Genomic DNA, 15,723 nt, shown 5'->3' with positions numbered 1-15,723 from the left:
CCCTCTGCAAACTGCATAAGCAATAATTATACAGTTTTTTTCTGGTAGTGAGTTGGAAAAAGCAGCTGGAAGGGCGATAGAACAGTGTAGTATAGCATGGATTTTGGAGATGTATAGACGGATGCCTTATCTCCCGAAGGGCAAATACCTTATTTCTAAGTGCGAATTCGCACCTCTGTAACATGGCGGCAATACCGTCTGCCCGTTTTATCAGGTTATTGTGAGATAAGATGAATTCAAGGAAGGTGCTTACTAGCACACTGCCTGGCATTGGGGATTGGAAGCTGTTTCAATTTTGTTGTCATTAGGAGGAGGAGAATTGGAAGGTACGGCTCTGGGTGAGGCTCTAACTGAAGCGACAGGAAGTTCAGGCTGACGAGGAAGACGGTGGAGCTAAGGGAAACGTCAGAAATGGAGACTCAGAAGGGACTGAGGGATGGAAAACGTGAAGAGTGAAAAGGGCTTAGCAACAGAAACATGGGAAGGAGTTTATGGCCACCAAGTGAGACCACAGAGCTTTCAGTTCTGGGAACGGAGCAGTCCCAGGTAATAAGACAGCAGGATTGAGCTGGTGATGTGAAGTGGAAACGAACTCAACTTCAGTCCACAAACACTGACGAACTCCTACTGCATGCTACTGTGCAGGCGCTGGGGAATATGAAATCTGGGCAAGACATCCTTGGATTGCAGGGCTTCAGAGACTGGTTTTTGGTTGTTCTCCGAATGACGAAATTTACCCTGACAATGGTGGAAGCTGGAGCAATGAGGAAGACTGTGAAATATTTTATAATAGTAAAGGATGCTTGATTGGATTGAGTTGTTTCTCATTGGTTTAATATATTACTATAAATGGATCTTTAAAATAAGTGCATCCCCCAGTGGGAATTAAATAATTAGTAACATTAATTTAGAATGTGAAAGGTAGCTGTCCTAAATTCATTTATTTAACTAGTCTTATTTTTTCCTCCTCTTTCCTTTTTAGCCATGAGTGTACAGATTAGATGATTAACCCAGTTCTTTTTCAATTTAAAAGAATGGCTTGCCGATGGGCTTGTGTCCTTTTTGTTTCTGAGTGAATATCCTAGAAAAGGACCATGTCCCATAGGTTCGCACGCACAGTTGGGGCCAAAATGGGTGGCTCCAGTTGTCCCCATGATGATTGCTCCTTGTGGCCGGGTTTTCCATCGAAAGTTGTAGGAGCTGAAGTCTGGGAAGCCTACTTTATTAAAAGAAAAGTTGCATGTTGATAAAGCATTTATTTAAAGGTTGCAAGTGCCATATTAAATTGCAATGAAGTAAATTTTATGCTGTTTACCCTGTGCTGATTGCCTTCGGGTTTCTTCCAGTTAGTGATGCTGGCACGCACCCACACATACTGGGTTCATTTATCCTCACCGTGACCGGAGTCGGCAGCACCGGGAGTTCCCAGGAGGGCAAGTGCAGCGCTGCTTTCAGGCAGCAGCCGAGTCTGCTGTTCTCAACGTCTCCCGACACACAGCGCTTTCCCAGCTCCTTATCCTATGTTCCCCCTTTGTGCTTTTAAGTAAACTAAAGGTTTTTCAACCCAATAACCATTTTTTGTTATATTACTTCTAACATTGTCATTATGAAGGAGAATCCTGTCGCCAGGATTAAGAGAAGTAGTGATCACACGCAGTGCAATGTCAGAAGGACCTGCCACTTCGTTCAGGTCAACCACTGCTGTGTGCTTGGCTCGTGTCACTCAGGTAGCCTAAAAAATCCGAAGAATGGCATTCTTCTCTCTCTCTTTTTAAAAAACGTTTTATTTATTTTTATTTTTACTTACTTCAAAGACAGTGCGACAGAGAGAGAGAGAGAGAGATTTTACATCTGCTGTTTTATTTCCCAAAAGCCTGAGATAGCTGGGGCTGGGCCAGGAACTCCATCCAGGTCTCCCCTGTGGATGGAAAGGACCCAAATCCGGAGCCGTCACCTGCTGTCTCCCAGGGTGTGCATTAGCAGGAAGCTGGATCAGAAGTGGAGATGGGACTTGATTCCAGGCACTCTGATATGGGAGGTGGGCATCCCAAGTGATGATTTTACCTGCTGTGCCACAGCCCACCCCTTCTTCCTATTTTTTTTAAAAAAATTTATTTATTTATTTAATTGAAAGTCAGAGTTATAGAGAGAGAGAGGAGAGACAGAGATCTTCCATTTGGTTTACTCCCCAAATGGCCACACTGGCTTTGGCTGGGCCAGGCTGAAGCCAGGAGCCAGGAGCTTCTTGCAGGTCTCTCCCACGTGGGTACAGGGACCCAAGGACTTGGGCCATCTTCTGCTGCTTTCCCAGATCATTAATGGGGAGCTGGATTAAAAGTGGAATGGCCAGAACTCAATCCAGTGCCCATATGGGAGTCTGGCATGCAGACAGCGGCTTAACCTGCTGTGCCACAGCACCCACAGTGCAGGCCCTTCTTTTTTTTTTTTTTGGCTGTTTTTCTACTGTAACGATTCGCAGTGTATGGTTCTCAGACCACCATGGCAGTATCACCTTATTAGAACCTAAGATCTGAGGACTGAGTGAGACCTGCTAAGCCAGAGCTCAGTGGGTGTGGGGTACAGTTTTAACAATTCCCCAAAGTGAGAACATCACTACTCTAACATGTTGTGGTCACCAACCTGAATACCTTAAGTCACTCACTTAATGTATTTCTGCAAAGCTCAGTTCATAGGCTGAAAATATGAAATGACATTTTTGTAGGTCAGTAATTGTCTAATGTTGGCCATTTCCTATGGCTCAACTATGTCAAACCAGGTTTCATTAGACTTTTTTTTTCTGTTGAGATACATTTTTAAAAGATTTATTTTCTTTGAAAGAGTTACAGAGACAGGCAGAGCCAGAAAGAGAGAGAGAGAGATCTTCCATCTGCTGATTCACTTCCTAAATGACTGCAATGGCCATAGCTGAGCTGATCTGAAGCCAGGAGCCAGGAGCCTCTTCCGGGTCTCCCATGCAGGTGCAGGGGCCCAAGGACTTGGGCCATCCTCTACTGCTTTCCTAGGCCAGAGCAGGGAGCTGGATTGGAAGTGGGCAGCCGGGACTAGAACCGGCGCCCACATGGGATGCCGGCACTGCAGGCTGGGGCTTTAACTTGCTGCTCCACAGTGCCTACCCAATACTGACATTTTTTGTGTGGGCAACTAGGCTGTTTGGCAGCATCCCTGGGTCCTACCTGCTGGATTATGGAGACTTCTCCCAAGTTGTGATGTTCAAAAATGTCTTGAGACGCTGTCAGGCGTGCACGGAGGCAGGGAGGGGTGATAAACCACTGGCTCACCTGTTTACACTTCTAACTAACAGCACCCACCAGATTACCTCCAAGTGGGAGAAGTGCCAGACATAAATTGAGTATAGCAATTAAACTTAGTTTTTATGTGATAGTGATTACAATCCATGTTCACTTTCCTTTCCTAAGTCTTCATGTGCTCTTTATAGTGAGCAATGCCAACTTACAGAACTAGGATTTGCTAGCTAATGTCTTCTTGTTGTCAGAAATCTAGTGGTAATCTGGTTATCTTTGTTTAGTAACTTGCTCATTTATTTGGATGCCCAAAGAATTTTTTCTTTCCCTTTAAGTTCAACAGTACATCTCAGTGTTGACTGTTTAGGATTGATATAAGTGGGTTGTATATTATTTACCTACCATATATACATATACACACATATACATGTGTAATATATATGACTTTCTCATGACTCTTTATCTTTTTATTTAAGCATCTTCCTCCTTTTTTGTGAGGAGTTAGCCATTGTATCTTCACCTTTGTCTCCGTTAGTCATCTTTCAATTTTTTGCCAAGTTCTGTCACCTCGTTTCTGAGTTTTTATAATTGTGAGGCTTATGATCTTTATTAATGTCTTACATATTTTCTTTTTAAATGTTTTAAATTTTAAATTGTAATTAGTGTTTAACAGATTCAGTGTGATTTGTAGATGCAACTCTAAGAACACCATGATGTTCTCTTCCTCCCTCCCCCCTCTCCCTCCCACCCTCTTTTCTTCTGCCTTTTTTTTTTAGCCTTTGAAAGAACATTTTAAATTTATATCACAGTAAAAAGGCCTAATACTTCACTGAATAGGAAATATAACAAATAAAAAGCAAAAAGACCCTAGTTTAGTGGGAATATAGATAATGGCTATAAATAATAATTGAGTAGAAAAATGACCATGTTACCCATATACAGTAAATTTTAAAGTAATCACAGATACCTTGACAAAGGTATAAAACAAAGTATTACAAAACTGATTTTCAGCAATACTGATAGACACAGGCTTTTTTTTGTTTTGTTTATCTTTAAAATTTAAATATAAGGGAGAACATGCTGTATTTGTCTTTTCTGGGTCTGGCTTATTTCACTCAACATCATGTCCTCCATTTGCATCCATTTTGCAGCAAATGGTAGAATTTCATTCTTTTTTATAACTGAAGAATATTCCAACGTGTAGATATACCACATTTTCTTTAACCACCTGATGATGATGGACACCTTGATTGAGTCCTAGTTTTGGCTGTTGTGAGCAGTGGTGGTGCAGGGATCTCTTTGATACATTGTGTTCAAGTCTTGAAGGACACCTAGATTGGAAAGACATCAAAACATCCTTGTTTGCAGATGACATAATGTTGTACATGGAAAATCCTAAGCACTCCACCAAAAAGCTTTTAGAACTGATAAAACAGCTCCATAAAGTCACTTGAAGACCTGAAACTATGAAATTTCTACAAGAAAAGATAGGGGAAACACTTTAAGACATTGGTGTAGGATAAGACCCCAAAAGCACATGCAGCAGAAGGCAAAACTAGACAAACAGTATTCTATCAAACTTAGAAACTTCCACAAAACAAAGGAAACAATCAGTAGAGTTAAAAGACATCTGACAGGGGCCTGGCACTGTGGTGCAGCGGGTTAACGCCCTGGCCTGCAGTGTCCACATCCCATAGGGGCACCAGTTCGAGAACAGGCTGCTCCTCTTCCAATACAGTTCTCTGCTATGGCCTGGGAAAGCAGTAGAAGATGGCCCAAGTCCTTGGGTCCCTGCACCCATGTGGGAGACCCAGAGGAAGCTTTTGACACCTGGCTTCGGATGGGAGCAGCTCCAGCCATTGCAGCCAATTGGGGAGTGAACCATCGGATGGAAGACCTCTCTTGTATGGAAGATATCTCTCTCTCTCTCCTTCTCCTCTGTGTAACTCTTTCAAATAAATAAATAAATAAATCTTTAAAAAAAAAGACATCTGACAGGAGAAGAAAAAATATTTGCAAGCTACTTATCTGATATAAGATTAATGTCCAGAATGTAACAACAACTCAAAAAATTCAACAAATAACCAACTAATCTAGGTAAGAAATGGATAGAAGACCTGAATAAACAGTTCTCAAAAGAAGAAATACAAATGGCCAACAAATATATAAAAAGATGCTAAGTGTCACTAGCCATCAGGGAAATGAAAATCAAAACCACAGTGAGATATCACGTCACCCCGTCTGAATGACTGTTATCAAATAGGCAGAGAGTAACAAACGCTGGTGAGAAGGTGGAGAAAGAGGAACTCTTACACATATGGGTGGGAATATGAATTTGTGTAGCCACTTTGGATAACAGTATGGAGATCTCTTAAAAAGTTAAAAATGAAACTTCCATATGATCCAGCAATCCCACCACTGGGGTATACACCCAGAATACATGAACTCATTGTATCAAAGAGGTACTTGCACCACCGTGTTTTTAGCAGCACTGTTCACCATAGCCCAAATCTGGAATCAACCAAGGTGCCCAACGGCCCCAGATGAATGGATAAAGAAACTGTGGTTAACATACACAATGGAATACTTTTCAGCTATAAAAAAGCATGCCATTGTTTTTATTTTAGCCATTCTGATAAGTGTGCAGTGACATCTTACTGTGGTTTTACTTTGTATTTGCCGAATGGTTAATGATACTGGACACTTTATGTGCTTTTTGCAGTTTGTACTCATATCATCTTCAGTAAAATATCTCTTCTTTCCTTTTTTTTGCCCATTTTCTAATTGGGTTGTGTGTTTTGTTACCATTGAGTTTTGAGTTCTTTGTCCAGTCTAGATATTAGTTCTTTGTCAAAACTGTAGTTTGCATTTGTATTCATTTTGCTTGTCTTTTCTTTCTCTTAGAGTTATTTACAGTGCAGAAGTTTTAAGTTGTGATGCAGTTCTGTTTATCAGTTTTTCTTTTTATGAAGCATACTTTTGATGTAAAGTTTAAGAGCACTTTGCCTCATCCTAGATCAAGATTTTTCTCCCTTTTTTTCCCTCCTAAAAGTTTTAGAGTTTTCTGTTTAAGACTTAATTCCTTTCGAGTTAGTATGAGGCTTAGGTTAACTTTTATCTTTAATTTTTTTGCCTATGGACACCCAGTGGCTCCAACACCATTTGTAACAAAGGCTCTCCTTTCTCCATGAACTGCTTTTGCACCTTTACCAAACAAAAATAAGTTGGGCGGAGCTGGTGTTGTGGCATAATGGGTTAAGCTGCCACCTGCAATGCCAGTATCACATGTGGTGCTCGTTTGAGTCTCAGCTGCATCGCTTCTGATCCGCTGTCTGCTAATGCGCCTGGGAAAGCAGTGGAAGACTGGAAGTGCTTGGGTCCCTGCACCCACGTGGGAGAGCTGGAGGAAGCTCCTGGATTCTGGCTTCTGTCTGGCGCAGCCCTGGGCCATTGCTGCCATTTGGGAAGTAAACCAGTGGATGCAAGTGGCAGGGGGAGACTGAGAGAGAGAGAGAGAGAGAGAGAGAGAGAGATCTTCGATTCACTAGTTCACTCCCCAGATGGCTGCAATGGCCGGGGCTTGGCCAGGCTGAAGCCAGGACCCTGGAGCTTCATCTGGGTCTCCCATGTGGGTGGCAGGGGCTCACACACTTGGGCCATCTTCTGCTGCTTTTTCCAGGCCATGAGCAGGGAGCTGGACTGGAAGTGGAGCAGCTGGGACACAAACTGGTGCCCCTAGAGGATGCCAGCCTTGCAGGTAGTGGCTTTGCCTGCTGCACCACAATGCTGGGCCCCAAACATCCTTACTTCTGAGGCAGTTAGTGTGGGACAGGAAGAAAGGCGCAGAAAATCCATATTCTAAATACAAAGTCGTCGTCCTTAGCAACCTCCACTTGTTTTCCACTGAAAATGGCAAATTCTTCCCTGGGTGTTCTTCATAGTGGTGCCTACGGACCACAGTGGTTGTGAACAGTGGATGCTCTGTCTCCACAGGGCACTGCCAGGAGCGCTGTGAAAGGCAGAGCAACCCAAGGAGGAGGAAGTGGCCGCACCACACCACCCCTTGCTCTTTCCATGACCTGTTCAGGACCTGTTCGTGACTTGTGTGCTTCTCCCTTTTCTAAAGCATGCCTCTGGGCTGTAAATTTCCCTCTCTGCACTGCATTTGCTGTGAACACAAATTCTGATGTGTATTTCTGTTAACAGTTTAATTCAGTATATTTTAAAATTTCCACTGAGACTTTTTCTTGCACCCTCTTTGGAGAATATCAAAGTGTGCTGTTTAGTTTTCATGGGTTTCTGTTATCTTTCCTATTGATTTCTAGTCTGATTGCATGTAGTTGGAGAAACCTCTTCGCATAAATTCAACTTTTAAAAATGTGTTGAAATTTGTTTTGTGACCCAGAATGTGTGTGTTCTTTGGGCATTTGAATGGAACACGTGTTCTACTGTTGCATGTTTCGTGAATGTCTATTAGGTTTTGTTGATTGATGGAACCATTGAGTCCTAAAACAAGAGTAGTTAAAAAAGTTCATGGAAAATTGAATTAAAAGATAAACTTATTTTGGTAACCAAAAAGTTTTATATCTAGGCATATTTTTTAAAATAATACCTACTTTTGTCAACTTTTCAAAGACCTTTTGTATTCATGGACTTAAAAATTTTTTGTGCTGTAACAAACTTATCTTGATTTCATTTTCCATGAAATTTTTTTTTATGTTTTATGTTCTTTTTGGTTTTTCTTTGCAGTTCCGTCAGCTGTGAGTGGGGTATTGAGATCTCCATCTGTGTATTTATTTATTTATTTCTCCGTTCAGTTCTATCAGTTTTGGCTTTAAACATGCTGGGACCCGGTTTGGCGTATCTACATTTAACATCACCGTTTCTCTTGCTGGATTGCCGCTGGTGTCTATGTAACGTTCCTGTCTGCCTCTGCTGGGTTTCTCTGAGCTTCACTCTATCTGACGTTGACGTAGCCACTGCCGCTGGCTTTGGATCCAGTTTCCCATGACGTGTCGTTTTCCAGTTTTCCTTCCACACTGCTGATGTTGTGATTCTGAGGTCAGCGTCTTAGAGACCGTACACAACTGGTCCATCCATTTTTCTTAAATCTACTCCATGGATTCTTCCTTTTAGTTGATATATTCAGACTATTTGTGTTGAATGTAATTGTTGATATTTTATGGCTAAAATCTGACATTTTGTATTTTTCTTTTCTTTTTGCTTTGTTGCCTTTTTATTGCCTTCCTGTGAAATGTGTTGTCTGTACATCTGTGAGATATTTGAGATCGTACTCTTTTTTTTTTTTTTTTTCACTGATTGAAGTTAGTGAGTAAAACTCCAGAATAAATGTTTGGAATTAGATATTCCTGACAGCCACTCATCTGGGTGGTCATTTATTCTTCAACTTTTCAAGAGCGATCACTGAGCCTCTGCTCTGGGCTGGACAGTCCTATGAAACGTTACTTCTTCCGGTGATCCTCTTCTCCGCCAGTGTCTTAGTAGTGTGTTCGTTTCTTTTGGCTGTTGTTCACATCTTACCACAGAGTAGGTGGCTTAGAACAACAGAACTTTCTTCTCTCGTAGTTCTGTAAACCAGAAGTCCGGAATGCAGATGCCAGAAGCACTCTGGAGGGAGGATCTGTTCTTTGCATTTTCCAACCTCTGGTGATTGACAGTGTTCCTTGCCGTATGGCTCCATCACTCGTATCTCTCTGTGGTCAAATATCCTTCCCCTCTGAGCGTCCATTTCAAGGACACTTGTTGCTGGATTTGAGACCTACTTGGATAATCCAAGATGATCTCTTCATTTTATTCTTTTGAACATTAAGACCACTTTGCAGGTTCCAGGATTAGGAGGTACACATCTTCTAGGGGCTACTGTTCAGCCTCTGCAGGTATTATTTTTGTATGCAACTTTAATTTTCCTTTGTTATTCCCTTCCCTCTTGGTGTGGTGCCCTGTCACATGCCCTTCTCTTTCCTTTTTGATTTTAAATATCAAAGGATTCTCTTAGTGGTGAGCACAGTGGAGCGGCTGTGGTGTCTTACATCACGGTTTGCTGTACGTCAACAGGGGAGAAGCCTTTCTTTACAGCAAGGCAGCTTCGTTTAGAGTCAGAATTTGCTCTTTTTTTTTTTTTTAAATTTTTTTGACAGGCAGAGTGGACAGTGAGAGAGACAGAGAGAAAGGTCTTCCTTTGCCATTGGTTCACCCTCCAATGGCCGCTGCGGCTGATCCGAAGCCAGGAGCCAGGTGCTTCTCCTGGTCTCCCATGCGGGTGCAGGGCCCCAAGCACTTGGGTCATCCTCCACTGCACTCCTGGGCCAGAGCAGAGGGCTGGACTGGAAGAGGGGCAACCGGGATAGAATCCGGTGCCCCGACAGGGACTAGAACCTGATGTGCCGGCGCCGCAGGAGGAGGATTAGCCTATTGAGCCGTGGTGCCGGCCAGAATATGCTCCTTTTAAAAGATTTATTATCTATTGTATTTGAAAGGGAGAGAGAGAGAGAGAGAGAGAGAGAGAGAGAGAAGAGAGAGAGAATCTTCCATTTCTGGTTCAAATCCCCAACAGCCATAACGCCCAGGGCTGGGCCAGTCTGAAACCAGGAGCTGGAACTCTGTCTGGGCTCCCACATCGGTGGCAGGGGCCCAGGCACTTTTCCAGGTGCATCGGCAAGAGCAGGATAGGAAGCAGAGTAGTTGGAACTTGAACCAGTGCTCATATAGGGTGCCTGAGTTGCAGGTGGTGGCTTAAACCCCCACTTTCCAGTGCTGGCCCCAGAGTATGGTTCTTATTAACTGAACTTAAAAGCTCTAAAGCAAAAATATATTATTTTAAAAAACATATATTAAAGTTTTAGGTATGTATGAAATAACTGAAAATGGTTCCATCTGAAGAGATAAGTAAAATGATTTAGATTAAGTCAATAAGTAAATATCTATCAGCAATCCATGTTTAAATTGGTATCAGTTAACAATAGGTCAAATTTCCCTCTGATAGCCCTTACTAACAGCTTTTTGATATGCATTTCAAGTATTTACATATCTTAAAAGCAAATAATTTTTGTGGGTCTTGGGAATCATTTCTCAAAGGAATGTAAACACTTCCCCCCAGGTATTTTCACCACTAGACTATCACAGGGATTATTTTGGTAGAGCTGTAGTGAGCGTTACTTCAGCAAGTCGTGGTGTAAGTATACCCTGTTGACCCTTCAGAGTGCTGAGTGGATCTTTCGAGAGTCTCTGGCAGCTCACGGGTCAGTCTAGTGCAACAATAATTCCATTGAACCAACACAAAGTTGTTGTACAGTTTGTTGTAGTTGACCTTACTGCTGTTCCTTTTCTTGCCATGGTTGTTCTATCGCAGTGTGTTTACATTTTTTTCTTGTAAACTACAGCAAACAGGCAGGTCATAGGCAAAAAGTGAAGTAGAATTTTAAAATATTTAGTAATAGTCTCAAGACTTTTAGACTTAAACATGTATTTAAATGAGAATCACTTTAGTACAAGCATAATTAATGTCAATATATTTGTTCTAAGTTTTACTTAATGAAATTTCATTAATGAAATATCTCAATAATGTTCTAAAGACTTTATCAGAAGTTATTGAAAGCAGTCATTTCCAAATTAATATGTGATTTCTATAATCATAAGGAGGGAATTAAAGCTTATAAATTTGTATTTTCTTTGTAAGTGCTGGTCAAGATATCCAAGGAACAAGTGTGATTGCAAATCTTCCGTTTTTGATGCGACAGAATCCTGCTGAGACGCTTCGGAGAGTCTTGCCAAAAGTCAGAGTAAGTTGGTATGAGATAAGATTTGAATTTTTCATTTCCCTTCATATCATGGTGTCACTGTTGGGAGAAAATATCAGGGCTTTGTTGACTGATTTTTTGTACCTGATAGTTGACTGGAGGAGATATTATCATGTATGTTCTTGAATTACAAGGAAGATATTTAAGAAGATTAGGTGTAAAGATTTCTTCAGTCATTTTCTCAATTTAGACATTTTAATGAAGTTAGTTTTCTAGTAGCTCAGAAAGTCTTAATTATTCTTAGAAAATCACAGACATCTTATTTGGTATTCTGTTGACTAAAATCTGTATTAATACATCAATCTGTTTTTGCACAATATCAGTAATATAACTAAGCTGATAATCCCTAAAAAGACCCTGTAGTGACTTGAGGAATCAGCAAATAAAGAATGAATTATAGCCATAATGATTTGAGGTTTGTATTTATTTTATTGCTCCCTTATTGCACTCAGAATTAGTTTTCTTGCTATGAACAAAAATGTTTGATCTGCCAGCACAGTCTATTTAGTAATTATTGGCTCATTTAGCATATCTACTATTCAATAGGTACTATGTTATTTAATTGCACCTGTGTGCACATGAGAGCAGCGTCCCCAGGAGCCTGCCTGCTTCTGCAGTTGAGGAGGTTTTGTGCTAACAGAGACTGCAAGAGGGAGATTTGCATACTGTGCTTCGGCTTTCTGTTTGGTTTTAACTTTCTCCTAGTTTTTCATGAATTCACACTTGCTTAGGATCAGTGATTATTAGGACGTCCCTGTGTTTCACACAGCAGGGTTCCGGTCCCTGCCTTTGCCTCAGGGATGTGCACCCCGTGATTTTCATAAGGTGCCCATGTCTCTCTGTACAGTTTGATTTTTTTAACTGGGTACAACGGTGAATTGAGATGCTGATCTTTATTTTGACATTGCATGATTCACAAGTGAATACAACTTTTTCATATCTATTTTTCCAAAGATCATGTCATAATTTCCAAGGAATTACGCCTACACAGACCACGTTTATTTCTCATTCAATTCCCATGACTTAAGTGACCTCAGCTTATTAGAATGGCACGCGGAGGGGCCAGTTAATTGATAGTAGGAAGTGTTTAGGCTGTTGTGATTATAGAGTTAATATAAGCAAGCAAACCAGATTCAAAGCTAAAAATATTGAGTAGGCTGCGCGCTCTGTGAGCCAGCTAAATCCGGTCCATAGAGAGTATGCTGAATGTACAGAGTTTTAGAAAGCTAGGACAAAAACAGCGAAAGATAGAAAATAATGACCTCTAACGGTCTCTAAGTTGTTTTGCAAAATTCCTTTTGCTAATAGGTTCACAATAAAGGCAATTTAACAACAGTTCCTCCAAAACCTGAACTTCATAGGTGTGTATACAGCATCTTATGTATTCATATATGCGTATCATATTTATTCAAATAATCAAATGTATCTTCTGACACTATAAGCTATGCCTGTTGTAGGTGATATAGTTTCAATAAGCTTCTATTAAAATGAATTCAGAATGTTGATCAGCTGAATGAGTGGGTGCAGAGAGAATGTGTACTAAGAATACATACATACATACTAGGAAACCTTTCTTGCTGAGTGATTCCTTCATTTCTTTAGTTCATCAACAAGCAACTATTAGGGGCCTCATTTACCTTGCTCTATACCAACTTAGGGAGAATTACAAAAACGAACGATTAGATGAGGACTGTGGGCAATAACTAAGCTGCATGTAGAGCTGTTATCGAACCTCAGAAGGATGGAGGATTTGGGGAAAAGAAGGGGAGGACATTTGTTTACGATGTTAGCAAACGGGCAGTTGACAGACTGGCGCCAGATACCCAGCCTCTCGGCTAAAGCAGAGGGTCAGAGTGGGTTTGTCTACGGAAACACATTTAGCTACATGACCACCAACAGGAAACCGGGATGTAGGGGCTGGGGCCTCCCAGACCTGTCTCACCTCCTTGAGCCTTGGCTTGTGATCAGCTGTTCCCATTCTTGGCAGCCAATGCCTCAGAGCCTAAGCTTCAAACACAGCGGTCAGAGAGCGGGATGGGGTCTGCCGGGACCTCGATCTCTGGGGTCTTTGCATCTGCGTGGTGTGCTGTGAGCCCTGGTGACAGAAGAGCACTATGTGACCCCGGCTCACACTCGCTGAAGACTGGAGCCATCGAGGAGGACTGTGGGCAACTCAACAGTAACAGCCTTACAGAGCTTCATATGGGGGGCAGGTGGTCAAACAATTAATGCCACTTCAAATTATAAGGCCCACGTTGATGTGCAAATCATTTAAAAATCATTGTATTTGGATATTGTAAAGACTTACTGGTATTCCTGGTTAGCACTTGAATCCTGCTATGCTTCTATGAGTGGGTTACTCTCTGGATATAAAACCATGACAAAATCTCATATAGCCACTTTATTTATCTTTGCCTTAGCCATAACTTAATTTTATAGAAAAGCAGTCTTGTGTCCCAAAGTGTGCATTTAGTGATCATGACATGCCATTCACTTGTGAGTATTTACTGAGTACTTCTCCGTGTTCAGAGCACTGGGCAAATGGAGCTGTTCTGCCAGGAGGCTGCAGTCCAGAGCGGGAAGCAGACACTGAGCAAGGAAACCAAAAAGCAGAAAAGGAATAACTGTAATTGGTGATCAGGACTCTGAAGGCAAAGAAGAGGGGGCGGTGAGGAAAAGTAATAGACTAGCAGGGAGGCCCGGTTTGTGCCGAGAAGTCCAGGAGAGCCTCTGGGAGGAGCCGAAAGCTGAGGGTGTGGGGAGGTGACCGCGTGAGAGTGAGGAGTGACTAGTCCAGCAGAGAGCAGCAGGGAGCCCAAGGTGAGAGAGCTGGGAACTCGGGAGGAGGAAGCATGGTTGGACTCTGCTGGATGGGTGTGGGGGCGATGAGAGACGGGCAGGGACGGGGCATGCCAGAGCTGGCTTTTGGTCCTAGGACAGTGGAAGGCTATTGACGCCTTTAAGCAGGACAGTGACTTAATCCCATTTGCAGTTTTACTGTGGTCATTATCCTGTGACGAGTGGATTGAATGGTACAGTCAGGGAGTTTGCAGCACTGTGCTTACGATATTTGATGGTGGTTTAGATTAGGCCAACTCACTAAAGCAGTGGAGGACAGTGCGCACACTTGAGATCCATTTAGTGAGCTACAACGAACAGAGCCTGTGAATGGTTGGCTGTGGAATGAGGGGTGATTTCAGATGTCAGCTTGGGCTTGGGCACTGCTGGCTTCAGTGTCTTGAGTGATAGACTGTCAGAGCCGTGGCAAGAATGATTGCATGCTTGCTAATAATCCTGGCCTTCTGTGACTGATTTACTTTTAGAGAATTCAAAATAATTCATTCGAGAAGTAATCCTTCCCAAGATTTTTTTACCACATTTACAACAGGCAGATAATCGGCTTTTTGAGCTCACCTTTTGCCTTGTCCTTACCTTAAAAAAAACACTAGATAAAATGATGGAGGAAGTTATTATTGTTTTAAGTATTCTGAAATTTCCCACTGAAATTGTTTTTTATATTTTTGTTTTATTACATTTTTATTATATTTTCATTTCATCCTTTTAATAACATATTAGCTAAAAAAATTTTTTTAAAAGATTTATTTATCTGAAAGGCAGAGGCAAAGGAGAGAGAGAGAGCAAGAGAGAGAATCTTCTATCTGCTGGCTCCTTTCCCAAATGGCACTGGAACTGGGTGGATCTGAAGCCAGGAGCCAGGAGCCAGGAGCCAGGAGCTTCTGGGTCTCCCATGAGGGTGCAGGGGCCCAAGGACTTGAGCCATCTTCTACTGCTATCCCAGGCCACAGCAGAGAGCTGGATCAGATGTGGAGCAGCCGGATCTTGACTGGTGCCCGTATGGGATGCCGGCACTGCAGGCGGCAGCTTTACCTGCTATGCCACAGAACAGAACTGGCCTCTGAAAAGTGGTTTTCAAATGGATTGCTATTTTCACAATTTTGGAGAGGAAGGGATTTAAAGTTATAAATGAAATGACAGAAACAAGGTTAGGATAGGACTTGAACGAATCCACAGGAGTTCTCTGATTTCCTTTCTAAGTTGTATCCATGGGGACAATGAATGGTAGTGCAATTAGGTAACTCACTGCTAGATTAAATTCAAGTAAGAATCTAGAAAAGAAATATTTTGACCTCCAATTTAAGTTCCCTGTATATAAATACACACTTAAATATAGTTGCTGTAGTGCTTACGTATTCACATTATGTGGTTTAATCCTTAGGGTATCTATTGAAGAAATATTTTTTTTCTTATTGGTCCTTTTAATTAAGTTTTAATTTTTTTTCACAATATATTAAACTAAAATCTGACATGTTAGGTTTCAATTTTTTATTTGAACTTCTGGTTATATAGAAGTGAAAGAATTTGATTGTCAAGATAAATTTATAAAATACTGTAGTCTTTTATAAAATGTAAAATTGTCAAAGACATAATTACATCATGTAGCATAGATGACTATAGTGCAGTGCGAAAAAAGTGTCTCCACCTGTTGAGTTATTAAATTCATTGAACTGTTTTTCAGTTACATTTTGGTTAGCAAAATATATGTAATAAAATTGTAAAAGTCTGCGGTGTCAGGCACAGATAAAAATAGGCACTGTGGATATTGTGTGTGTCAGATGTTGTAC

At 41.5% G+C, this 15,723-nt stretch overlaps 1 protein-coding gene across 1 annotated transcript in view; it reads left to right on the top strand.

Moving 5' to 3' along the window:
* Positions 1–15,723, top strand: part of PPP4R4 (protein phosphatase 4 regulatory subunit 4) — a 102,877-nt gene that overhangs the window by 24,650 nt on the left and 62,504 nt on the right. Inside the window, exon 3 of the mRNA XM_062181266.1 lies at positions 10,960–11,062. Coding sequence (XP_062037250.1) covers positions 10,960–11,062 — 103 coding nt within the window. The remainder of the gene's footprint in view (positions 1–10,959; positions 11,063–15,723) is intronic.

The sequence above is a fragment of the Lepus europaeus genome, chromosome 22 (genome assembly GCF_033115175.1).
Source record: "Lepus europaeus isolate LE1 chromosome 22, mLepTim1.pri, whole genome shotgun sequence".
NCBI classification, from domain to species: domain Eukaryota; kingdom Metazoa; phylum Chordata; class Mammalia; order Lagomorpha; family Leporidae; genus Lepus; species Lepus europaeus.
This window is presented reverse-complemented; position numbering and strand designations above follow the sequence as displayed.